The sequence below is a fragment of the Rhinatrema bivittatum genome, chromosome 7 (assembly GCF_901001135.1).
Source record: "Rhinatrema bivittatum chromosome 7, aRhiBiv1.1, whole genome shotgun sequence".
NCBI lineage: Eukaryota > Metazoa > Chordata > Amphibia > Gymnophiona > Rhinatrematidae > Rhinatrema > Rhinatrema bivittatum.
The window spans coordinates 188,023,113-188,050,774 of record NC_042621.1 but is presented as its reverse complement, the minus strand read 5'-3'; the positions used below and the strand labels follow the sequence as shown (position 1 = coordinate 188,050,774).

The following is a 27,662-nucleotide window of genomic DNA, read 5'->3' as shown; positions in this document are numbered from 1 at the left end:
TCCCCCGACCTAAATCTCCACCCCAGGAATGCCTTTTTCTCAATGAGGATAAAATTACGTGTGTTGTGGAACCATGTGCATATTTTAGCCACACTGAGGGCAATTTTTATACAGCCTATTAATGCAGGTAAAACACTTTTGACCCACAGAAATTGCTTTACAAATGTCCTGATGATACGCTGGCTATCTCGACAAATAGGGAATGAGGGCTCTCCAAAGCAGTTTTTATTTAGAAACCCAACTCTTTTAGATGCTACCTCACTTTGGGACAGATGTACTAAAAAGAGTTTTTCCCATTTTGTGTTCATGAGGAATATGCTTACTACACCTGGCCCAATTATTGGATATTATGGAAATTACACCTCATCAGCCTAGAGTCTATAAAGTTTAAATTATAAAAATATAAATTCTTTGTTACTGTATTGTGGGAATTCACCCTATTACTCTAAATTGTGTTATTTAGATGATATAAAAGTAAGTTTAACAACCTGAAATTAACCAGCAACATTTAACTAAGACAATTACCTCATTATTTTGTGATACAACATATATGTTTAAAAATTGCAACCAACGTGGTTATATAAAAGTGTACTGTATAAAAAAATATACATTTTAAGCCCTTTAGCACTGTATTATTTTATAGTAAAAACATTAAAAACACAATATATGGTAAAAAGGTAGTGGTACCTTGGAGAAAAATTGTTGCATTTCTGTGAAAACATGAACACCATAAAACTGAAGTCACAACACTGCTTCCTGACTCATTACTATATTGAACTGGGGGGGGGGAAAAACCTCACACCCCCGTAATTTAAATGTCATTTCTTAGTTTTACAGGAGAAGGCAGATCTGAAAACACCTATTTTCATGTAACAAAACAGACATCAGGAAAAAGGTTATAAGCTGCCTGAACTAAGAAGCACTAGTAAGGAGGAAAGGGCATGATTCAAATCTCTTTACAGTTCATGCCGAGATATTCTCACAGCTGGCCACTGCTCTTTTCCTATTCACAGCATTCCTCCACCCGTGCAACAGGAAACGGGATAGTGCAGCTGCTTTTCTGAGTGCACAGACTCATCGGCAGGCGCAGGTTTCCACCGACATGTTGGGATATATTTTTAAAACCACGTTTCTGTTCTCATCCAAGAAAAGCACGCTGAGGGAGTTCATTCGGTCCGGAACACAGCAGGGTTCGGGGATGCCAGGAACTATTCCTACAGCCTTTACAATGCTTTGAATTGTAGCATGATTTGATGGTCGAACAACCTGGAATAAAATGCAGTCCTGATTTATTATTTACTCACTTTTTCCAATAATAAGGAAATAATAATAATAAGGAAATAATGCCCTACTCAATTGTTTTATTTGCAAATTACGTGTAACGTAAACAAAGCAACAGTCTTTATTCCTACTAAATAAAACATTAACCAGGAATGAATATGGTCGGATAAGTCGGGGGTGTTTCTTGGGCAGGTGAAAAGCAATCTGGGGAGGAGTGGATATTAGGAGTTAGCCGGATAACCTAAGCGGCTTACTCTGGTCATGCCATAGGGCTGTCATAAAGTTACCTGGATAGACATATCTAGCTAAGTTTAAGATAGCCGGGAATATTCAGTGGCTCAGATAAGTGTCGTCAGCTAACTTACTGAGCCACTCAGCAGCTGAATAGGGACCCTTTAATGAACAGAAAAATACCAGAATACTAGTACTCTATATTCACAGAACAATGCAAGCAGAGGTAATGTAAATTTTCCTACAGCAACCTGCCAGCATGCTTCACCTCTGCTTTGAGCGATCACAAACTTGTGAGCTTCTTCAGTACTTTGTTTTTCTGCTGAAACTGACAATAAAGATGCCAATTAATGGCAACAGCAATGGTGATTCTATGCCAATTAGAAATATATCACTGTGACAGAGTCAAGTATAGGATTCTTCTTTGTGTATGGCCATTTATGTCAGAGCTTCTTATAAGCATGTCCTTCTGCATGTTCCTGTGACAGCTTTAACAGTTAAATGGTTAATCAGTAAGTAAAATCTTACCAGTGGTTAGTTCATGTAGCTATTTAATATTAGCTGCTGGGACAGGAGGAAGTGAGTCGGGCCCTGGCTGAGGGAGTGAGTATCACTGCGGCTCACTTCAGCATTTCCTCCAAGCTGGCTGCACAGCTCCCATGTTGGGGCAGGCAGGGACATTATTAGCCGTCCCAGTGGAGCACACGTGCATGTTGGTATTTCCAGAGAAGGTGGAAATGGGATGTTGATCTGCTGCTTTCACCCTTAATATGTAAACAATTAATCATTTCAATTTCAGCAATTTAAACAATTAACTTTTAAATGATATATTGCAGGGGAAGAACTCAGTAACCCATAATCCAGTGGGAGCACTGAGAAGAGAGGATCACCTTGCTGGTGGCTGAAAAGAATTGGCAAGTACTGCTTGGGGAAATTTTAGAACTTAAAAGTTTTGGGGAGAAGTGAACTATTGGGGTATATTCCTGTTCCATGTAAGACTCGCATGTTAAGTCACTCCAATGTTATATGTAAACCAAAATGATTAGCAACATTGTTGCTAGAATTTCGGTATATAAAAAATGTTAAATAAATAAATAAATATTCTTTAGTGAGTTTGTATGTTTGTATTAAATAGCTAGTCAGAAAGCAGGCAAAAAAACAGGAGCTTGTGTGTTTGTCTTTATTTCCCTCCCACCCACACCTAGCTCATCCTTTAATTTATAGGCAGGTGACACTTTCTCATTAAAAAAAGAAAAATTAATCAGCCTTTTAATTTAAATTCAGGATTGCCCCAAGAATTATCAAGAGTGTAATCATCCCCTCGTAGGTCACTACCAGATAAAGATAAATTTTAAAGGACCCTAATTGTATGCATTCCTATTCTCACTGCAACCTACACTTAACTAGGAACTGATCAAAATTAAGATGAAGTCAGCAGTTCAGCAGCAAGCGGGGGGCCACTAGACTTTTGCACTGAGTGTCACATATATGATTTTTTTTACCCGCTGATGAGAGGTTGTATGTGTGTACCTGGTGCAAAGAGCTCCTGTCGCTCAGAGAACGAGTCCGATCTCTGGAGGCTAGAGTGGCAGATCTGGAAGAGCTAAGGCAGACAGTGAGATATATAGATGAGACCTTCAGGGACATAGTAGCCAAGTCCCACTTCCAGTCTCGCAGCCCTGGTGCTGCCAAAAAGCGCAAGGTCTCCTGGTCAGACGGCATCAACCTGGTATAGCTGGAAATGATCCTGTGGCAAGGACCTGCTCTCCAGGTGATGCATTGTCTTCACGCACGGAGGATATGTCGCCCAGAGCTACTGCCCAGCAGGGAAGGGCTAGGTTGGCCAAGATAATTGCGGATTCAATTATTGGGAATGTAGATAGCTGGGTGGCTGGTGGGCGTGAAGATCGCCTGGTAACATGCCCACCTGCTGAGACGACATAGGAAAATGTGGGAGGGAGGTTCTGGAAGCCAAATTTAGGCTCTTAGGGGCAGATGCAATTATGTGCGCTGAAAGTAGGCGCTGACTTTTTTAACACATGCATGGCGCCCGCAAGGGAGGCGCCATGCAATATGGAAATTAGGGGGTCGCTCTAGGAAGTAGGTGCTAGGGTCGCTTGTGCAACCTTAACCCCTCCTTGCTAACGCGACCCTGGGCCGATGCAATAAAAAGCATGGAAAGCGGACGCTGAAAAGTCAGCGTTTGCTTTCTTAATGTGCGCATGGGCGCCCACAAGGGGGGCTCCATGCTATACCCAAATTAGGGGGTCGCCGCAGCTGCCAGTTATGAAAACTGACACCGGTAAACTTGGCATCGGTTTTCATAACCAGCCATCTGCCAGTAATGAAAACGGACGCCGATAAACTCGGTCTTCATAACTCTGTGGCCCGCTGAGGTGGGTTTTTTTTTTTTTTTTTTTTACTTAAAAAAAAAAAGTACAGAAAAGCAGTTTTTTCTGCTTTTCTGAATTTCTTTTACATGCGCTCAGCGCCTGCTCCATATGTATACCCTGGAGGAAAAGAGGAGAAGGGGGTGATATGATACAGACTTTCAGATACTTGAAAGATTTTAATGATCCAAAGTCAACGACAAACCTTTTCCATCAGAAAAAAAATCAGCAGAACCAGGGGTCACGATTTAAAACTCCAGGGAGGAAGACTCAGAACCAATGTCAGGAGGTATTTCTTCACGGAGAGGGTGGTAGACACCTGGAACGCCCTTCTGGAGGAAGTGGTGAACACCAAAACTGTGAAGGATTTCAAAGGGGCGTGGGATAAACATTGTGGATCCATAAAATCTAGAGGATGTGAATGAGGAGAAGAGGCATGGGGGTGGCTTGTGGGAATGATGGCTACTACCTGGTGATTAATACCCTCATTCAATAAACACACACACGGTTAATGCGACTCCAACATTGCTCTATGCTTCAACGGAAAGAGAAAATGTGGAAAAAAGGATTTGCATTCACAAATAAGTGGGGGAGTAGCTTGCTTGTTGTGGCGGTTACTACCCCAAACCAAATAAGCCTGATACTTCACTTGGAATACATATCCAGCGCAGCTCACTGCTTCAATGGCAGGGGGAATGAAGAAAAGATGATTTATATTCAGACAACTAACAAGGACTGAATTGCACAGGCTGGGTAAACAAATAAGAGTGGGAGTAGCTTGCTTATTGTGGTGGTTACTACCCCTAACCAATTAAGTTAGATATTTTACTTTGATGCGGCTCCAGCACTGCTCTCTGCAACAATGGCAGGGGGGAAGGAAATTGTAACCAAAATGTTACCAATAAGGGCCAAGAGTAACAGATAAGTATGAGAAAAATAAGTGTGAAAGCTTGCCGGGCAGACTGGATGGTCCATTTGGTCTTCTTCTGCTATCATTTCTATGAGAGCAAAATGTGTGTCTGAGACACACACTTTTTTTTTTTTAATGTGGAGTGAATGAGTAATAGCCTCATTCACATACATTTGCATATGATGAGCGTTATTGCATTCACTCCGAATCGGACGCTCGTTAAATAGACGCTAATCCTCCTATTGCATTAGGGGGTGGATTAGCGCCTATTTAACCCGTGTCCAAGTGCGGGTTATACAGTGCGCTCGGCTGAGCGCACTGTATTGCATCGGCCCCTTTGAAATGTTTGTATGCTAATATCAGAAGTCTAAGAAATAAGATGGGAGAATTAGAATGTATAGCAGTGAATGATGACATAGACTTAAATGGCATCTCAGAAACATGGTGGAAAGAGGATAACCAATGGGATAATGCTATACCAGGGTACAAATTATAGTGCAATGATAGAGAGGTCAACTTGGTGATAGGGTGGTGCTTTATGTCCGGCATGGCATAGAGTTCAACAGGATAAAGATCCTACAAGAGACTAAATGCACAATCAAATCTTTATGGGTAGAAATCCTTTGTGTGTTGGGAAAGAGGATAGCAATACTGGTCAAAAGGATGAGACAGACAGTGAAATGCTAAGAGAAATTAGGGATGCTAACCAAATTGGTAGTGGAGTAATAATAACCCAATATTGACTGGGTAAGTGTAACATTAGGATATGCTAGTGAAATAAAGCTCTTGGATGGAATAAATGACAGTTTTATGGAGCAACTGGTTCAGGAACCAACGAGAGAGGGAGCAAATTTAGATCAAATTTTCAGTAGAGTGCAGGATTTGGCGAGAGGTAACAGTGGTGGGGCTACTTGGCAATAGTAATCATAATATGATCAAATTTGAATTGACTGGAAGGGGGACAGTAAGTAAATCCACAGCTCTAGCTCTAAACTTTCAAAAAAGAAACTTTGATAAAAGGAGAAAAATAGTTTAAAAAAACCTGAAAGGTGCAGCTACAAAGGTTAAGATGTGCAACTGGTATGGACACTGTTAAAAAATACCATCTTAGAAGCTCAGTATTCCATGCATTAAGAAAGGTGGAAGGAAGGCCAAATGATTACCGGCATGGTTAAAAGGTGAAATGAAAGAGGCTATTTTAACCAAAAGATTTTCATTCAAAAATTGGAAGAAGGATCCATTAGAAGAAAATAGGCTAAAGCATAAGCACTGTCAAGTTAAATGATAAGACAGGCTAAGAAAGAGTTTGAAAAGAAGTTGGCCATAGAGGCAAAAACTCATAATAAATTTTTTTTTAAATACATCAGAAACAGAAAGCCTGCAAGGGAGTTGGACCGTTAGATGATGGAGGTGTTAAAGGGAAACTTAAGGAAGATAAGGCCACCATGGAAAGACTAAACAAATTTTTTGGTTCGATATTTACTGAGGAGGATGTTGGGGAGATACCCGTTCCGGAGACAGTTTTCAAGGGTGACGATTCAGATAAACTGAACGAAATCACGGCAAAGCTGGAAGTAGGCCAGACTGACAAACTGAAGAGTAGTAAATCACCTGGACCAGATGGTATACAACCTAGGATTCTGAAAGAACTAAAAAATGAAATTTGATACCTATTACAATTAATATTTAACCTATCATTAAAATTATCCATTGTACCTGAAGACTAGAAGGTGGCCAATCTAACCTCGATATTTAAAAAGGTTCTATAGACCAGTGAGCCTGACTTCAATGCTGGGAAAAATCCTGGAAATTGTTATAAAGAATAAAATGACAAAACATTTAGATAGACATGTTTTAATGGGACAAAGCCAGCATGGATTCACCTGAAGGAAGACTTGCCTCACAAATCTCCTACATTTTTTTGAAGGGGTAAATAAACATGTGGACAAAGAGGAACCAGTAGATGTGGTATTTGGATTTTCAGAAGGCGTTCGACAAAGTACTTCATGAGAAACAAAGAGGAACCAGTGGATGTGGTATTTGGATTTTCAGAAGGCGTTCGACAAAGTACTTCATGAGAGGCTTCTTAGAAAACTAAAAAGTCATGGGATAGGAGGTGATGCTCTTTTGTGGATCGCAAACAGGTTAAAAGACAGGAAACTAAAAGTAGGATTAACTGGTCTGTTTTCACATTGGAAAAAGGTAAACAGTTGAGTGCCTCAGGGATCTGTTCTTAGACTGGTGCTTTTTAATATATTTATAAATGATCTGGAAAGGGGTACGAGTGAGGTCATCAAATTTGTGGATGACACAAAATTATGCAGAGTAGTTAAATCTCAAGCAGATTGTGATGAATTGCAGGAGGACCTTGTGAGACTGGAAGATTGGGCTTCCAAATGGCAGATGAAATTTAACATGGACAAGTGCAAAGTGATGCATATAGGGAAAAATAACCCTTGCTATAGTTACATAATGTTAGGTTCTATCTTAGGAGTTACCACCCAGGAAAGAGATCTAGGCGTCATAATGTGGAAACCATCAGCTCAGTGTGCTGTGGCGGTCAAAAAACTAAACAGGGTGTTAGGAATTATTAGGAAGGGAATGGCAAATAAAACGGTGGATGTCATAATGCCTCTGTGTCACTCCTTGGTGAGACCGCACCTTGAATACTCTGTGTAGTTCTCATCGCCACATCTCAAAAAAGAAATAGGTGCACCGGAGAAAGTGCAGAGAAGGGCGACCAAAATGATAAGGGGCATGGAACGGCTCCCCTATGAGGAAAGGCTAAAGAGCTTAGGGCTGTTCAGCTTACAGAAGAGACAGCTGGGGGTGGGGGGGGGGATATGATAGAGGTCTACAAAATCATGAAAGGATTTGAACAAGTTAAGGTAAATTGGTTATTTACTCTCAGAAAATGGAAGAACTAGGGGACACTGCATGAAGTTAGCAAGTAGCTCATTTAAAACAAATCGGAGAACATTCTTTTTCACTGAACACATAGTTCAGCTCTAGAATTCATTGTCAGAGGATGTGGTTACAGGAATTAGTTTAAATGGTTTTAAAAAAGCTTTGGCTATGATCCTAAAGGAGAAGTCCACAACCTGCTACTAATCAATAAGGAATAGTAGCTTGCGATCTATTTAATGTTTGGCTACTTGCTAGGTACTTGTGACTTGGATTGGCCACTGTTGGACACAGGATTCTGGGCTTGATGGACCCTTGGTCTGACCCAGTATGGCATATCTTATGTTCATATGTTATGTTCATTCATCTTTACTTCTGGGTGTAAGCCCCTTCCACTGTGTATCACTCTAAATGTCAGAACTTCCTAGGCCATATTTCCACATTTTAAAGATTGTTCCTTAAATTAAACATGGCTTTCCCTCTTCAAATTCTTTGCCTTGCTACTGTCTGCAACTTAAAATAAAGCAAAACTGCATACAAATTAAATTAACTTCAATGAGGCACATCAGCATATTATACTTATAGCGAAATAACTCATATAAAGGGTAGCAAAGCGTCTTTAAAATCAGAAGTATAAAGGACACATTTCAATGCAGCCATATGGGGATGGAAAACTTCTGGGTGCCAGGGTGCCTACAATTTGCCACTTGGCACCCACTGCTATGCCTAAGATAGCACCCCCCCCCCCCACAAGAAGAGGGGTTGCTTGGGGAGGAGGAGAAGGGCGTGAGGAAGAGAGATTGAAGAAATTGATTGGAGGAAGAGAGAAGCGAGAAAGAGGCTACAGGAACCAAAAAAGGAAAGTAAGAGAGACTGGATTGAGGCATAGGAAGGAAGAAGCTGGATAACAGGGAAAGCAAAAAAACCCCAAAAAACCCAAAAAGTTACACTCCTTTCCTCACCAAAACAGAAACCTCAAATCATAGACAACACATACAAAAAAAGGCAGAGCAACAAGGCTAAATTATAATGAGAATTTCATTTTCCCTGGATCTTAACAATGTGGGCCGCTACCCAAGTTCTCTAAATATTTTTTCCAGCCTTGCAGCTAAGGGTATTTAATGTGATAGATTTCAGCAGATCATGTACCGTTTGGTGAATTCCACTTCATTTTAAATATCTCTTTACATTCTGTACATGTAATATCAGATATTCTGGTTAGATACTTCACTATGCTTTAATTTGTGATTTTAATTGAGTGAATGTGTGAGTGCATGAGTGTATTTTATGACACACTTGTTTGGTAATTTAAAATATTTTTGTGATTATAAAAATTTGCTCTCTCTTTCAATATATGTATTGTTCAGAATTCCACTTCATACCATTCTGTATGAAAATTTCTGTTGTATCAACATTTTTTGAAAATTCTATTATGTTCCATTCAGTGGAAGAAGCTGCTGTGATGAAAGCAAGCTATTTAGGCCAGCCGCGCCCAGTCCCATACGTACTCATGAGCAAGGACTTCACTACTCTAGGGCACACTTATACTCAGTCACAAAAATAAACAGACCCAACTGGTAGAATTGTCTTAACATCCAACATCTGAGATTTCTGAAACACCAGTCAGACAACTGTTTTAGGTATTTCAGAGTTGAAAGAGTATTACAATAAATATTGATCAAGCTTCACATTTACTATATGTAAAAAACAAAAACCCAAAAGGGTCGGCAGATGTGTATTTCATCAGTTGGTATTTCATAAGACACACATGTCATTCAGAATATCAAGAAACATGAGTTCTTACAATGGCTGTGGTAGATCCTATTTTTTCTTTAGTGAACGTGGTTAACAATTCTGACCTAAAGTTGAGCTTCTATACAACAAAGCACTCTGTGAAACTTAGTGAACAATGCTAGTCTCAGCAAACTATGGCTAGACCCTGTTCAAGGGTCCCTGTGAACTGACATTTTTCTCATAGACAAGGAGAGAGCAATGATCAAAAGGCATTTCTGCAGGTAAAACAATGTTATACTCAAGGAAATGGGGTTTTTTTTTCATTATTGCCCACCCTCATTGTTGGCTGTGTTGTTCTACATCATGAGTAATTTTACCCAGCTGCACGTCATTGGTCTTAAGTCTACTGTCCAGGCCTGGTTTGGCTCTTTTTTTTTTTTTTTTTTTTAATCGGGCCAGACTCAGATTATTAAGGATCAAAATGCCTCCTCTTGGCAGATGGTGTCTTCAGGAGTTCAGCAGGGCTCCTCATTATCCTCAGTACTCTCTGATGTCTATTTGCAACCAATTGGTCTCCTGTTTCGAGACCTTGGAGTACCTTACTAAACTGATGCAGATGATGTGCAATTTATACTACCGTTTACACCAAAACGTAGGTTTATGGACTGCATGACCGTGATTCAGTCTTGGCTAAATCAGCATAAATTGGTCTTAATTGTTTCAAACAAATCGTAAGCACATGGGAGTGCTCAAGAGATTAAATTTGGAGATGTAATAACTCCCACAGTTATAGAAGCAAAACATATGGGAATATAATTGGACTCTGACATGGCTATGAAACCACATATTAAGTCAGTGGCAAGGGCTGCATTTGTAAAATTATGAATAATTCGTCCTTTAAAGCCCTTGCTGCCCTCTTCGGACTTTCATTTAGTGGTTCAGCCTCTTGTGCTTTCAAAAACAGATTATTGTTATTCATAAATTTATTGAGCTCCCTAAGAAGCTACTTCGTGTTTTACAGTCGATACAAAATGGGGCAGCCAGGGTTTTAAGAGGGGCAAATACAGTGATCATATCATGCCGGTTTTAAGATCATTGCATTGACTTCCAATCGAAAAAGTATTAAATTTAAGTTGTTAACTTTAGTCTTTAAATTCTTGTATCATGAGAACTATCTGACTGTACTGGGCTTTATGTCCCAGCCAGGTCGTTACGTTCTGAAGATCAAAGTTTACTCCAGATACCTCAAACTGGGAGTTGTAGAACACAACAAACTAGATCAAGAGCCGTTTCTCAAATTGGCCCAGTGCTCTGGAATGAAGAGCTTCCTGGTTTTGGAGTATATGAGGATTACAGAAAATTTAGAAACCAACTTAAGTCTATCTTTTTAGGCAAGTTTATTCTTTTGATTTGTAAGCTGATTTTAAGTATGATGTGTTTTTCCTATGTGACACACTTTGTACTGTTCTGGTATGTTTATGAGTCTTTACTTTGTAATCCGCATTGATCAATTTGTAATTGGATGGAGTGGACTGTAAGTACATTAAACAACTAAATATTGGTAAGAGCAACGCTGGAAGCCGCCAGGAGTGGTTCTAGCATATTGAGATCCTAGCAGAAGAAAAGGGGTTTCGTAAAGTGCTGTGTGGGTGGGAAGAGGAAAAATGGCTATAGCAATCTTATTTTGAAAAACCGGGGAGATGGGTTGGCGACCGGACCCAAACCTATTCCATTTTTAAAAGTTTGTTTGGAGGGGTTCTGGTGGGAGGGGTCCTCGACAGCAGGCACATTTTTCTGTAATTGGGTTGGGGTTGGGGAATTAGGCCGCTATGCCAGCAAAGCACTTTTTTTTTTTTTTTAAATAGAAGAGATCGCCTCTAAACCAGCTATATATTTTTTTGATAGGGTCTTTCATTTTCAGTTTAAATCGATTTTTACCCTAAATTTAGGCTGATTAAGAGCAGCTCCAGAGCTGTGGATGCAGCATTCAAGGCCTCCTGCAATTACTGGAAAACACAAGTGCTGCATTTCAAGTCCCGCCACTCCTCCCCCCCATCTGTGAAAGTGCTTGCTGATGCGATGTTTTCAAGTCCCACTTCCCCTCACCAATAAGAAAAAGTTCCTGCTGTCCAATGCCTCATTTGAAGCCGCTCCCCCCTCCCCGGAACCCATTCCCAGCAGGCTTCCTGGCCACGCACAAAAGCAGAAGTGCAGAGCGCAGAAGCCTCAGCAAGCATGTTACCAGAGAAGGAGGGAGAAGGAGCCTGGAACACCACCAAAAAGGATGAATGATCTTGCAATGGGGGGAGGGGGGGCGAAGAGAGGGAGATTCTTGGTGGGGGCAGGGAGAAAGGGGGAAATGCTAGGCAGAGGATGGGGGTAGAGTAGGATAAGCTGCTGACTGGGTGCGTGGGAAATCTGCTTACTATTGTTTTACTGTCCTAGCTTCTGGCCCACAATATAAATTCTGATATTTTCCCGGAAAAATGGTCATTTTTTCCCACTGATTTTCTCCTTGTTTTTGTTCTTGTTATAATAAACTCTGATAAAGTCCCAGGAAAATAACAAAACAATAAAAACCAAGAACGAAGGGTCCTATCTTTTGAGTACACTTACCTGGACAACTTTAAACCTAACCAAGGATATTCAAAGATAGCTGATTAGGTTTAAATTTAACTGACTAAAGTTAACCAGATAACTTTATTTGGGGATATTTATCCCACAGAATGTCCCTGATAACTTATCCGGTTAAAGTTAGCCGGATAAGTTACCTGTTTTTTGTCTTTCTGAATATTGCCCTCTGCAAGTATAAATGCTCATGGGCTATGCTATCACTGAGATTTGGTTTGAGTCCCATGAATGAGATGTGGCCATATCAGGTTATTTAGGAAAGACAGAGCTGGCAGAAAAGGGGATGGAATAGCTCTTTTTATTAAAAGTAATAACAAGGCAATGGAAATACAGGGTTTCCAGGTAAAGGAGGAGGTGTCTTGGAAAGGGAAACAGGCAGGTCCCTCTACACTGGTGTAGTCTACAGATCTCCCACTCAGGAAGAAGAAATGGACAGACAACTAGTTGAAGACATATACAAGATGGCAATGAGAGGAGGGAAATTTTAACCTGCCAGATGTAAACTGGCATATCCCGTCGACAAGCCTGATAAGAAGTAGAGAGATCCTAGACTCTTTTCAAGGTGGTAATGGAGCTCACGAGGGCTCTAATTTTAGAGTTAGGTATCCACCTAAGCATCAGTGATTAGACTCATTTGATATAATGGCCTAGATGGAGAGAAGTCACACAAACCTCAAAGTCCTGAATTTCAAGAATACAGACTTTGATAAAATGGGTGACTACTTTATGGAGGCTACGACAGGGTGGCAGGAGGCAGATGAAGTGGAAGAACAGTAAACTAAACTAAAAGCAGCTATATAGTAAGAGCAACATATTTCAGGAAAGTAAATAAAAAGAACATAAGAACATAAGAAAATGCCATACTGGGTCAGACCAAGGGTCCATCAAGCCCAGCATCCTGTTTCCAACAGAGGCCAATCCAGGCCATAAGAACCTGGCAAGTACCCAAAAACTAAGTCTATTCCATGTTACCATTGCTAATGGCAGTGGCTATTCTCTAAGTGAACTTAATAGCAGTTAATGGACTTCTCCTCCAAGAACTTATCCAATCCTTTTTTAAACACAGCTATACTAACTGCACTAACCACATCCTCTGGCAACAAATTCCAGAGTCCAATTTTGCATTGAGTAAAAAAGAACTTTCTCCAATTAGTTCTAAATGTGCCCCATGCTAACTTCATGGAGTGCCCCCCAGTCCTTCTACTATCCGAAAGGATAGTAGAAGGAAGGAAGGAAAAAAAAAGAAACCAGCATGGTTTACCAAAGAGTTGGTTGAAAAAGTAAAGGCAAAAGTATTAGCATTCAAAAGAGTACAAAAGATCTCAAGAACAAGAACACATGGTAAAACTGAAAGAGGAAGGGAATGAAGTCATGATGGCAAAAGCACATATGGGAGAAAAAAATAGCTAATAAGGTAAATTGAAGTGAAAAGACTTTTTTTCCCAGGTATATCAGTGAAAGAAGGAAGACAAAAGATGGAATTGTAAGTCTGAGAGCAGAAGAGGAAAAATGGGTACAGATAGACAAGGCAAAACCAGAAATGATTAACAAATACTTCTGTTCAGTGTTCACAGAAGAAGGGAATGGAAAAGGATTGATTTGGAGGTGAGAGTGAGGTAGATGCTACACCATTTGCAGAACAGAATGTTTGGCTGGAATTAGCAAACCTGAATGCAAAGTCATGGGACCTGATGGAATGCATCCAAGAATATTAAGGGAGCTCAAAGAGGTTCTGGCGGGTCCATTGAAGGATGTGTTCAATAATCTTTGGAGACAGACAGATGTTGTCCGACTTCATTAAAGTGGTAACAGAGAGAATGCTGGAAACTATAGGCCAGTTAATCTGACCTCAGTGGTGGGAAAATTAATGGAGCCTTTACTTAAAGAAAGGACAGTGGGGTATCTACAAGCCAGCAGCTTGCTGGATGCAGCACGGTTATACCAGAGGGAGATTATGTCAAATGAATCTAATTTGCATTTGTGATTGGGTGACCAGAGAATAAGACTGAGGGCATGCGCTGGATGTGGTTTACTTGGATTTCAGCGAAGCTTTTGATTCGGTCCCCCATAGGAGACTCATAAATACAATCAGCAGCCTGGGAATGGGTCCCAAGTTGGTGAATGGATTCAAAACTGGTTGAGTGAGTAGTGGTAAATGGAATTCATTCTGAGGAGAAAAAGATGATTAGTGAAGAGAGTCAGAGATTGGTTCTGGGTATGGTTTTACGTGAGAATGCAAAAGGTTTAGAAGAAGAAGTTTGCCTTTTTGCAGATGATACAAAGATCGGCAACAGAGTGGAGATCCCTGAAGGAGTAGATAGAATGAGAAGTGACTATAAAAGCTTGAGACGTGGTCAAATGCTTGCAGTTAAAATTCAATGTGAAAAAAATGCAAAGTCATGCATTTACAGTGTAGAAATCTGAGGGAGTGGTGCATGTTTGGAGGTCAAGAGCTGATATGCACTGACCAGAAAAAAGACCTCAGGATGGCAGTGCATGACAATCTCAAGTTGGTGAAATTGTGTGAGCCAGGAGGGTGCTTGGTTTTATAGAGAGGTATAATCAGCAGAAAAAACAAGGTGATACTACCTCTGTGCAGGTCACTGGTGAGGCCTCACATGGCATACTGTGTTCACTTCTGGGGGCTGTTTCTCGAAAAGGGCAGAGAGAGGCTAGAGATGAGTCAAAGAAAGGCAAACAAAATGTTGTGGGGTCTGTACCAAAACCCATACGAGCTAAGAATGAAGGACCTAAATAAGTATACCCAAAAGGAGAGGAGAGACAAGCAGAATATAACAGACATTTAAATACATACAGGATATTAATGGTGCAAAAGAGACAAACCTTTTTCAACAGAAAGGAAGTTGTAGAACTATGGGTTATGATGTGAAGCTTCAAAAGGGAAGACTCAGGAACAATGTCAGAAAATATTTTTTCAAAGAAAGGGTGGTGAATGTCTGGAATGCCCTTCCAGAAGAGAGGGTGGAGACAAAAACGGCAGTGAAATTAAAAAATGCAAGGAAAAAACACTAGGATCCATAGTGGCAAGAGGATGGAAAAGAAGTACACTGGGATAACCTGCAAGGAGTGGCATACAACCTTAAACAGCAGTGATACACATGCATGGAGGTAACCTTCACGGAGTGGCAGTTACAATCTTAAACAGCAGTGGTACGATCTCATTAGATCTCAAAGACAGCATGGGGAGGCCAACAGCATGATGTCTGGGATGAACGTGGCCATTCTTGGGACAGATATGAAAGGAGGGTTGAGAGATCAGATGGAAGACCCACGTGAGGAGTTAGTGTTGCATGAATTTTATATGCACATCTATCAAAAGAGGATAAAATCTCAACTGGGCGAGCCATTTTGCTCTTTATCTGCCATTATTTACTGTTACTATTAATCAATACCTTTCCAATATCTTTTCATGGAGAGTCTGGCCAGCATGTTCTGCAGTCTCTCCGTAAATTTTCAATTTTGCCAGCCAAGTTTTTTCTCATCAGACAGCTCCTGTCATCCACTTCCGGAATTTCTTATTTCCCTACTGAAAAATAGAATTAGGGTCCTTCCATTCCATGTATGGTAAATCATGGTTTGTTTATGTTTTTGGCCCGATGTTAATACATAGTTCTTGCTTAAATTAATTTTAAATGTTCTCAATTATTTTTTTTTACAAAATGTATCTTTTTAATTTTACCCAGCAGTTTCTTCCTGCTTCTTTGTGTTTTGGCTCACATTGCAACAAGTCTCTACTGAGTTGTAATTTACTATTATCTCCCTTAGTGGTAACCCTCCCCCATCCACCTCAACAGTAATCCTTAGCCAGGGGGCCACGCTCTAGAACTCAGAATGTGTGAATTTCAACTCTGGCCAGTAAGTGTAGCTGTCGAGTAATGGCTGGACACCCCTCCCCTTCTGGGGGATTTACAACATTTCTAAATGCTTGGGGATTCCCTTGGGAGATCAAGTTACATTGCAAGATAAGCTTTTCTTGGGGATTGAAGGGATAAAGGTTTTTATATATATATATAGATCGTATAACCAGAGATCATGACAGGCATCTCTCATAGGTTTCAGTTTCAATCATTGTATCAGCGGCAAATCAAAGAGCAGCGTACCTTAGGCATTGGAAACTCGCAAGCCCCAGCACAATAATATGCATCAAATGATTTTGGCGATATGATCCATTCACTCCAACCAATGTCAGCAAAGTCAACTTTCAGATACCTTCGGGAACAAATTCGGGGCTCGTTCCACTGTCTCCTCCTTGCCTTTTTCATGGTTTTCTCATCAAAATGTAAAACCTGAGATTTACTTAATGGATCAGGGTTTTCCGGCCCTTTTTTCCTCCTCACTTTTCGGGATGTTTTAGGCTTCAAAGACTTGTAGGAGCTTTCCCACAATTCATGCTTATTGTAGTTATTATATTCTGCATCTGGTAATTCATTGTTTTGAATGGTGCTTTTGATGTAGGTGTCCCTCTTCACACGAGTGTCTGAAGAAGCATTGGGAGAATGGCTTGGATCACCGCTGCTGGCCAGCAATGGATCATATCTCTGTAGGGTTAAAGCAACGCTGTTGGGTTCTGAAATTGCAAGGTCATTAGCAAAGACCAGAATGTATGGTAAATTTTTATACAAGTCCTGCTCATTGACGCTCTCAGATTTCTTTCCATATTCAATTTCAGCTAGAATCAAGTGCTCTCCTTGGTTTTTGGACTCTTTTATGATGTGCGATATATCTTTCATGTGCCAGGTGCCTCTACGCTGAGGAGAAATAGTAATATTGTCCTTAACAAACCCTACATCAGAATCCTGTGTGATGCTTCGGAAGATGAGGCTGAGCCTCGGTATCTGTGGGAAATGGAGAAGGCGGCAGGATGAGTTCTTGGAGCGTTTGCAGAATACATCTCGGTGCCTGGGACGTTTGTCAGAATAAAAATGAAACGTTGCTGCCAAGATCATTTCCGATTCTTGAATAGACGTTAAATTAAAGCGATACAAAGGCTTCTGGTCAATTATCTCTGTAAGAGAAATTAAAAAAACAAACAGGTTAGTATATGGAGGAAAACTACTTATCCTGTTTTAAATGACTTGGGCAACGGAGCCCTACTTCATAGGCACTATCACGCAAATATTCAGTGAAGCAGATCATTTATTGGGTTGCAAAGGCCCAATATACTGTGCTCCTTACACAATATCAGTTACCCTACACTAGAGGTAGGTAACTCTGGTCCTGGAATGCAACAACCAAGTCTGCTTTTCAGGACATCCAGAATGAATATGCATAAGAAATATGTGCATACAATGGAAGCAGTGCATGCAAACATACCTCATGCATATACATTGTGGATATCCTGAAAATCAGACCTGGTTGTTGCATTCTAGGATCGACATTGCCTACCCTTGTCCTACACCAAGGTTTCCTAAACTTAGTCTCGGGAACTCTTGCCATAGTCTGGTTTGTAGGACATCAACGATGAACATTCCTGAGACATGTGTTTATGTACACATCTGGCCTAGGAACCAGGTTCATTTGGGAAACTCTGCCTTACACTATATTAAAAAAGTATTTTCAAGTTATTACTTAATTTTAATAGAAGCATAAGGCTCATTGAATAAGAACAGAATACAAAATATCACTTGTAACAATATTTAAATGTAGCTCTGTATGGATTATTAGTTATAACCAAAATGCCAGCAGAAAATTAATATAAAATTATATATTATGATAGCCAGGGGCCAATATAAGACAAGCTTATTTTTGAATTATTGGCCTCTTCCTTCTGATTTGTTTTATGAGATTCTTACAAGTCATATCTGATCACACTTACTGCATCATATTTCAGAATATTTTAAGCATTACTTTTATTTAACAAATCATGTGCCAAAGCCCATGCCAGGGGGTCTGATTTATAGAGGCTTAGCTTGGTTTTGTGTCTAGAAGAGACTATTTTTTTAAATTAGATTTTTAAACATTTAATATGTCACTAAGCTTCAGAGCGCAGAAGTCTATGGCAGGGCTTCCTAGAGCTGTCCAGGGACCTCACACCTAGTTTCCTTTTCAGTACAGCCACAATGAATGTTGCATACATTGCAGACCAAGTGTATGAACAATTAACCTGATAATTCACATTCACATTCATTATGAAACATATATAAAACATGTAGATTCCAAATATTTGTATTTCAATATAATGATCACACTCTTAACTCTTCAATCTTTTTATGCCTGTTGTGATTAGCAAAGCAAAAATGCATTTTGAAGGTTAATATCATTCTTCCCCTTTGCACACGATAAGTCGGGATCTTTGTGTTCAGTTTTAATTTTTACACAGGAATTTATCAGTGTTTATTATAATGATGATTGGCCAAACAGCAGGTTAGATCAATCTGTCCTTCAGAACTTGTTTGAGGTTTAGAACCCAACTCTGTTCCTGCCTTGTGCCCATTCTTTCTGTTTAAACTGCTCCCTCCTGTTAGCAACAAAGCATTGTTGTTGTTGTGCCCGCTGCTGCCTGTTTTGATGGCCCCCTTTTCTGTTGTAGGTGGGCACCTGTAGCTAGGCGTTCACCCATGTGTAAGAACTGTTATCTTCCTTGGTATAGAAGAGACGGAAGGGACCCCGTGTGGACACGTGGTATATTGCATGCCTGAACATGCTCAGAGAGGCTCAGGCAAAGTTCTAAAAACTTTGACATGTTTTCCGTGCCAGGGTCCATCAGGTGATGACACCCATGTGTGAGAACTGCCATCCTGCTTGTCCTCGGAGAAACAAGAAATTCTATACAAGACTACTTTCCGGGATGCACACATGCATGTGTCCATGGGCATATGTGAAAACTCCCTCCCCTCTAAAGAAAAAAAACAAAACCTGTCAGGATCCCTTTGTAACCCCCTGGAATGCACTGAAAATCTGGTGTGGACAGGATACTAAACACAAAGGACCACGCAACCCAGCGCAAACAAATCTGCGCCCGATTTTATAACATGCGCGCGCATGTTATAAAATCCAGGGTCGGCACGCGCAAGGGGGTGCACACTTGTGCACCTTGCGCGTGCCGAGCCCTAAGGGAGCCCCGATGGCTTTCCCAGATCCCTCCGAGGCCGCTCCGAAATTGGAGTGGCCTCGGAGGGAACTTTCCTTCTGCCACCCCCCACCTTCCCCTCCCTTCCCCTACCTAACCCGCCCCCAGCCCTACCTAAACTCCCATCCTGACCTTTGTTGCAGAAGTTTTAACTTGCATGCGCTGGCCAGCTGCCGGCGCGCTATTCCCCGGCATGGCCGCAACGAAGGAGGCCTCAGTCCCACCCCCGGACCGCCTCTGAACCCCCGCCACGCCCCCGGACCCGCCCCTTTTTCGAAGCCCCGGGACATATGCGCGTCCCGGGGCTTGCGCGCACCGCTGAGCCTATGCAAGATAGATTCGGTGCGCGCAGGGGCAGCTTTTCGAGGGTTACGCGCGTATGTTACACCCATAACCCTTTGAAAATTTGCCCCTCAGGCTACTGGCAGGGTGGGAGGGACACATTGACGTACACATGGGGATATCATAAGCCTTTTTTATCTTTTGAAGAGTAGAATAACATTTCTATGTAGAGTTACTAATGACAACAGGAACAGTAACAGCATCAGAAAACAGTGACTGACCCAAACTGTAGCAAACATATACCAGAAAAGAGTTTTTGCCATACAATAAATATTAGATCTGTTTCTTTCTCTTTGTTTACAGAATATCCAATATGCATTAGATAATGAGAATCTTTTTATCCATGTTTGAGCTGAATTTTCAAATGCCTTTAGAAGCATATAACATGGCATTATATGAATAGATGGCTGTTAAATAATTTGCCAGGGCTTGGTGTGTGCATAACCCAGATTCTCGAGTATTTTTACACGCACTGGGAAAAAAGCATCTGAGGGTAGGGGGGGGAGGATGTGGAGTAGCAGCTATATGGAGACTTATACACTCTCTTTGATATTTTTAATTCGGTTACCGTGCCTAAGTTACATCCTGTGGAGAGTAGCTGTAACTTTTTGTGAGGTGATCTGTGCCAACTACCTGACCATTTTAACTACGCACATAAGTTCGCTTCGAAACAGTTGACTGAAGTTTGTGCGTGCAAGTCGCATGCAGACTTGCTCCAGCCGCACGGTTATAAAGTTACCCTTCTTAAGGGCAATTTTAAGAGTCATTTCTGCACGTAAAACGCAACGCTTCCCCCGTGGAAACGGGCTTTTAGAAAAACATGTCCTCTCTGGGTGTACATAGCACCACTACAGGCATAAACTCACCAGCGGCATGGGCTGGCTTAGGCAGAGGTGCTCACTTATGCACATACTTCTGAAAAATCAAAAGTACCCACGGTACCTGAATGTAATCTGCTGAAAAGCAGAATATAAATGAATGAATATGAGTGTAATTTTTTTCCTTGGGAAAACTACTCACACAATCAGCAGGTGTAAATGCTGATAATTTTCAAAAGATAATTTTTTTGAGGATAATTTTCAAAGGAAAGGTATCCACAGACTTTGCACTAATCCAGGCAGTTATAAAATTAAGGCCCCCCTCATGAAAACAATTTTCAAAAGCTATTTACCTGTGTAAATAATAATTTTCCCGGGGAAAAAGGACCATCAGGAAATTGCCCACACTTAACCCAGCTAAAAGCAGGGGCTGGGTTTCCCGTAGCAGGCATGTGAAAGGGATGTGTTCCCAGGAGTTTCTGTTTTAAGTGGGTTTAGGTAACAGTGTATGCACATACCAATTTTAAATGTACACAATGGAGTTAGTTTCAAAGGAGTTAATCATATAAATGTAACGTACTACTGTAGTGATTTTCAAAAGCCCAGCTGCGTGTTTACAGGTGAATTTTCAAAGGAGTTATGGACATACTATCATAGCAATTTTCAAAAGCTATTTATGCACGTAAATTGCACTTTTGTGAGCAAATCCTATAGACAAATGGCATATATTGTAGCAATTTTCAAAACCCACTTTCATGGGTAAAGTATATTTACACGTGTAAATCCCAGTTTTACACGTTTAAATGCTTTTGAAAATCAGGCCCAGAAATTGAAAAGCATATATTATTTATTTATTAACTACATTTAGTACTAATTCATAAATAACCACATCTATAAAGACTAGCAAATAGCTAAATGTTTACTCATATAGTGACCCCTCTCGGGATCTCCACTAGTTGGCACTAGCCTAGGATCTGGGTTAGGAGTTAAGGAGAGGAGTGTACTATTTCCTGTCTGCTCAAAAGGCAGCAGAGTGCAAGTTCAATGGGGCATTTTTAGTTGGACTCAAAAGAAGAAGCACCGTAATATTCTTTGGTCCCTAATCTTTGGGCCCAATGTAACAAAGGTGCACTCAGCAAGGCGCAGTTTTACCAAGGTTGTTTTATAAATTTTGCGTGTAAAAAAATTCTGGGATTTTACCTTTTGGTATTTTTTTTCCCCTAGATCCCCTGGTCTTATCTCGTCTCAAGAAAGGAAAACTCCTCCTGCCATTGGGAAGGATTATGATGAAAAAAAGATGTCACAGCCAGTAGATATAGATAGTGGTAATTCTGTTTTGAGCAGCTGAATATTTTTTTTATGGAGATTATTGTATTGTTGTTTCAGGAGGAAATCTGCTGTCATCCTTTCTGCTCAAGAGTGGAGAAGAGAGAAGAGTTATTTTTTCTTGCTGCCTGGCCCTTTCATTCTGGAAGATCCCCTGTTTACCGTCTAAACAGGAGAACTGTAAGAGCTGTTCATCTGGAGACCCCGAGAGGTGTCTTCATCCTGAGAAAAAGCGAGAACTGGAGAATCTGAAGTACGTCTGGATCTCAGGTGTTGTAGGGAACGTGGTCCTCAAAGTGACAGGAGATGCCTGGCCCATTTGAAAGGCTTACCATTCTGTATCCTTAAGGGTGAGACCATGTCAAGACTTCCATACTGAGGGACACAGTTACAGAAAAGAAACAGAGAGAGGCACAACTGAGGATAGTTTTAGGACATGGATGTAACCAGAATCAAGTGTGTAAGGAAGGTTTGCAAGTTGGAACACTCAGCCAGACTGACCTGCACTTACACCCATCCAACGCTTATACCTAGCGAGCCGGCATCCACAACAAAAATCACTTCCTACACCTTGGGGCCCCGGAGGTCTATCCTCTCCTCCCACTGGAGAATCCACGCCCCAGGGCTGCTGGAATTTGCAAGGACTTAGCTCCGGAACTGAGTATGACCCCTACCTTATCAGACTGTCCAGAAAACGGGCTAAACTCACAATTCTGGGAGCAACTAATGCTGAATCATTCAAATTTTTGTATTCCCCAGGAAGTGAATGAACATGTCTTTGCATTCCTCTCAAAAATGTATGTAGACCTGGGGCTCTGATTTCACACTGTTCACTTCCAGTCTGTTCCTCTACTTTCTCCAAGCAATAATAATCATTGGAAAAAAAACATTTTGTGTGAGTACTGTTGCATCATATTAAGTGTAACTCCTGGGCAAGACATGGAACGAGAGATGAACCCTAACTGCTCTCAATTTCTCTCAGTCTTTCCCCAGATAGAACTTAAATCTGAGTTCTAGGGCTCCCTGTGGGAGGAAACGTAGATTCAAAGCCCTTTTCCTCTTTTGTAAACAGCACTGATAATGATCACAGTCTTTTGCAACCAAAATCCACACTGAGAAGCAATGTAGTTTCCATCTTTTTTACTGATAGTTTATTAGATGACTGAAGAATTTTTACAGCAATCAACTTAGTTTCAAATAAAAACCAATAAATAATAGCTCAGTAGAAAGATTAATAAACTTGTGACTTCACTCTTCTAGTAAAGGCTTTAAATTTACAGGAAGCCAATTCCTTAGAAATCCAAAACCTCTTCTCTAATTACTCAGTTTTACACAGACTGAAGATAGTTCAATCCTCCTTTCAATTCCCAATATTATCATATCTTCTACGCACCGCTGGAGTGGTCAGAATAAAGTCCCAATACTTTATCAGAACATGAGTTCCAATTTTCATACCTTTCCTGAAATCTTCATAAATACTTTAGCTCTTCTTATGAAGTACTAGAAGGGAACTCTCCTCTCAAGTGTAGCACAGCTGAGTCAGCAGCAAACACAAACCTTGAATACTCTCAGCTCCTTTCCTCTAGCTAAGGGACAGGACTTCACTTCTCAGGCTCTTCCTAGGTGAACTATGCCTCTTCCCAAAAGAATGGAAACAGATTTCCTGGTACCGAGGGTGCTCTGATCCAGGTGAAACAAAACTAGTCTTTTACAGAGAGGAAGGGTGGAAAAGCTTCCTTGCCTCACAACTGAGGATTATAGCAGAAAACAGATCCTTTAAAGTTGAAACTGCTCTACATTGGATCACTAACGGGTCTCTCTCCTGGAGGAGTGATATAACTCTGTCAGAATCTTCCCTTCCCTTGATCTCACCATCCACACCAGAGTCTCCCAAAGGAAGTCTCCAAAAATAGGATTACCAGAGTATAACACCACCATACATGGGTCAAACTGGCAGGTAGACCCTCAAGGGAAAACGGCTCCTTTCAATAATTAGGAAAAATTAAAAGGCAGGCGACAGAGAGCTTCTGTCCCACTGAAAGGCTAACTAAAAATCCTAAATCTTAAGATGGTGCTTGGTGGTGATAGGCACCTAGCACACACCATCTGCAGCTCTTTTTACTGAATGGCTCTCAACCTCCACAGTTATAGTATATTCCTTCTGGTAGGGAAACCAGTGGTTCCTTAGATAAATTTATATAAGAGCTGATTATCTATCTTCATGTTCTTGAACTGTGTCTGGGTTTTACTGAAATATTTTAGATCCCTCGCCTCCCTTGTCTGACAGTCTTTCATTTCAGGAGCACAGATAACACTTTCCACAGTGCCAGATTCTCAGTACAGTGTATTGTAGTTAATCTCTTTAAGACTGCAAACTAGCCAGTGTCACAAAATTCTTCCAGGGGCACAGTACTTGCAAGGGTTAATTGTTGCTATGAAAGCTGTTTTCAGAGAAGTATTTTTTTACTGTTTCATTAAACAGTAGATATTCACTCTTATATTTCTCAGCCACAACTTGCGTTAATTGCTTCGGTCTGGTATCCACAATAAACTTAAAAAAAAAAAACCCCCACCTTGTCTCGAATTCTTTTCTTTCAAGTTTCCCATAGATTTCAGTCACAAGTTCATATACAGAGGCTAAACGACTTGCTAAAGCTTCAGGACAGTATATGAATGATTTTAGAGCATGTGTGAGGTAGGGAAATCAGCCCTCGGCCAGCTCGATGGCACTTCCCTCACTGCTGAAGCTCTTCCATGGGATTTTGGGGCACTCGTCCTCACCCTGACTCTGGAAGTCGTAAGCCATCTGGCCATGACATGCCGCCCTAGACCGCACCACCGCTCAGCAGTCACAAAACTTCTTCAACTGCAGAAATGAGCAAACACCCTGGAGCACGATCTTTTCTGCATAATCTCAAAGTTTCCCCCACCGCGTGCCTTGTTGCATTCTGCAAAACAAGAGCCAGACGAGTTGGCCGCAACAATGGACCCTTGCTCAGCTCTTTAATAAACACCGTTGTGCTTTCCATAGCTAGCACTTGCATTGTCAACTGTATAAGCAGAAAGTTTAGCCAAGCCAAGACCAAGAAATTAAAGTTTGGATAATAGTTATATTACAATTGATTCAGAGGTTTCTTAATTATCACTGTAAAAAAAAGAAAAAAAAAATCAGACATGCATGCTATATACCCGTCTCAAAATTAAAATAGCTCAAAATTAAGTAGAAACACATTGCTGCACTCTTGCTTGAGGCAAAGGTTGCCAAAGAAAAACTGAAGGTCATTTGCTATGAGGTAATTCAAATGTTTTAGAACAGAATATGATGCTAGAAAGTTCTCAGATGATGCTTTGGTTTTCACGCGTTAATTTTTTTTTTTTTTTTTTTTACACAATGGTGGAATCATTGTAGACTTCATCATCATCATCTTCTACACTACAGGCCAAACTTCTATACGGCTGGACATGCTTCACAGCAGGGTAGACTGTGCAAAGTTCAGCAACAATAACGTTATCACCCTGAGGTGACATGCCTGTAACTGGGAGTGTTCGAAGCATGCTGAAGGAAATCTGGCTGCAGCAGCACAGAATGCATGATGTTCCTTCTTTCTGATTTTTGCTATAAAATATTGTTCTTTCAGTCGTACTAAATTGAAGGATTTTTTTTTTGTGGGCATTTTGAATTAAGGGAATTGTTAGGGTTGGTACAGCCCACTCTGCGCACCATGCATTAGCACAGGGTTCCAGTTTTTCAGGGACAGGTGCAGTCATGGAAGCTACATAACCTCAAAGAATCATCTGTGCTTCACATCTATCTGTGTACAATTGTACAGCCATGTGAAGTACTGTTTTTCACTGAGAGCTTTTTTTTTTTTTTTTCCAATTTCTGTGTTTTAGACGAGATGTTTAATTCACTTCGGGGTAGATTTTAAAACATACGCCTGCGCGCACCCATGGATGTGCCAATTTTATAACATGCGCGCACCGGCTCTCAGACTTAGCTGGCTGAGGGCCTGATTTACTAAGCCTTTTTCCACCATTCTGTGTCTACGAGAAAAAGCCGAGTAAATCAGGCCTTAAGTTATCCAGCCTACTCTGAATATGGGAGCTAGCCCGATAACTTAAAGGTGAATTTTTAAACCGGCACGTGGGCGGTTTCTGGCGCGCGCATATGGACGTGCCGATTTTATAACCTGCGCGCGCCGACGCAAGTATTTATAGTTTATTATATACCACCACATCAGCCTCGGCCTTCACAGCAGTTTACAGTCTAAAACAATAATGAAATACAATAAATACATTCAATAATATGAGATAACAGCCAAAAGTTTAAAAGCACAATAATAAAGTTTAGCTGTTAAAAGTTAAGGGGCGGATTTTAAGAGCCCTGCTCGTCTAAATCCGCCCAAAACCGGGCGGATTTAGGCGAGCAGGGCCCTGCGCGCCGGTAGGCCTATTTTACATAGGCCTACCGGTGCGCGCAGAGCCCCGGGACTCGCGTAAGTCCCGAGGTTTTCGGAGGGGGGCGTGTCGGGGGCGGGGCCGAGTGCCGCGCCGTTTTCGGAGCGTGTTGGCAGCGTTTTGGGGGCGGGCCTGGGGGCGTGGCCGCGCCCTCCATACCCGCCCCCAGGTCGCGTCCCGGCGCGCTAGGGGCCCGCTGGCGCGCGGGGATTTACGTCTCCCTCCAGGAGGCGTAAATCCCCCGACAAAGGTAAGGGGGGGTGGGTTAGGTAGAGGAAGGGAGGGGAAGGTGAGGGGAGGGCGTTAGAGGATTCCCTCCAAGGCTGCTCCGATTTCGGAGCGGCCTTGGAGGGAACGGGGGTAGGCTGCGCGGCTCGGCGCGCGCCGGCTATACGTAATCGATAGCCTTGTGCGCGCCGATCCAGGATTTTAGTAGATACGCGCGACTACGCGCGTATCTACTAAAATCCCGCGTACTTTTGCTGGCGCCTGATGCGCCAGCAAAAGTACACGGACGCGCCGTGTTTGAAAATCTACCCCTAAGAGTTTAAAATTTAAGATAAAACTATTCCTCAAGGTATTATTAAAAATAACTAAAATCAGACACACTAATAAATAGTAAAACATAAGTATTAGATCGTACTAAGCATTAGACGATTTGACATCTGCCTGTGTTAAAAAAAAATCTGTTATAACATCCACTACCCGCGCGTGCAAGGCTGGGGGGAGAATTTCCGAGAAGTGTGCGGTGACGCATTAGGGCTTTCCCCAGTTCCCTCCCAGTCTGCTCTAATGAAGGAGCGGACTGGGAGGGAACTTCTTAAACCCCCTACCTACCCCCTGCCTGCCTTTTCCCTTCTCCTCCCCAACCTCTAACTATGTTTTTTTTTTGTTTTTTCTTTCGTTTCCAAACTTACCGAGCAGTAGTAAGTTGCGAGGGCCGGCCGGCTGCCGGCGTGTGCTTCAGGCTCGCCCAGACCCCCCCGCCCCACCCATCCCCTGACCTGGTCCATTTTTACTTTGCCATCTCTTCCGAGCGGCGGCCTTTTAAAATTAGGCCGTTAGCTGCCTAACTCAACTCCTCCCAGGTGCACCTCCCTAATGCCCCTAACTTAACCGGCTAAATTTAAATTTATTTTATACATTTTGTATCCCGCACTCTACAATAGCTCAAAATGGCTAACAATATAAAAATTACATCATTTTTTTTAAATTTATCAATTATAGACATACAACAGTACAGTCCAATAAACATGAGACCAAATATAGAGAAAATCAGCTGGCTCTGGTTCTACAAATTTTTAGGAAAACACTAATGTGAAAAAAATATGTCTTCAGGGCTTTTTAAAAATTCTTTCCAAGACAAAATGTCTCTTAGCTGGTCTGGAATATCATTCCAGATGCAGGGGCCAGCCACAGAAAAGGTACGGTTTCTTGTACTATAAAGTCTTACCAGCTTAAGGTTTGCAATCTTAAGGAGGTTCTTACTGGTGGGAATGTAAAGAGGGAGAGTAGAATACAGCCATACTGAAGAATCATTCTGCAAG

At 41.4% G+C, this 27,662-nt stretch overlaps 1 protein-coding gene across 1 annotated transcript in view; it reads right to left on the bottom strand.

The window, feature by feature from the left end:
- Positions 1–498: 498 nt before the first annotated feature.
- The window catches only part of GDF10 (growth differentiation factor 10), a 39,112-nt gene continuing 11,948 nt past the window's right edge, over positions 499–27,662 (bottom strand). The window contains exons 2-3 of the mRNA XM_029609650.1: positions 16,203–17,107; positions 499–1,266 (exon numbers count right to left, since the gene is read on the bottom strand). Of these exons, the coding sequence (XP_029465510.1) occupies positions 1,075–1,266; positions 16,203–17,107 (1,097 nt within the window). The 3' untranslated portion in view covers positions 499–1,074. The remainder of the gene's footprint in view (positions 1,267–16,202; positions 17,108–27,662) is intronic.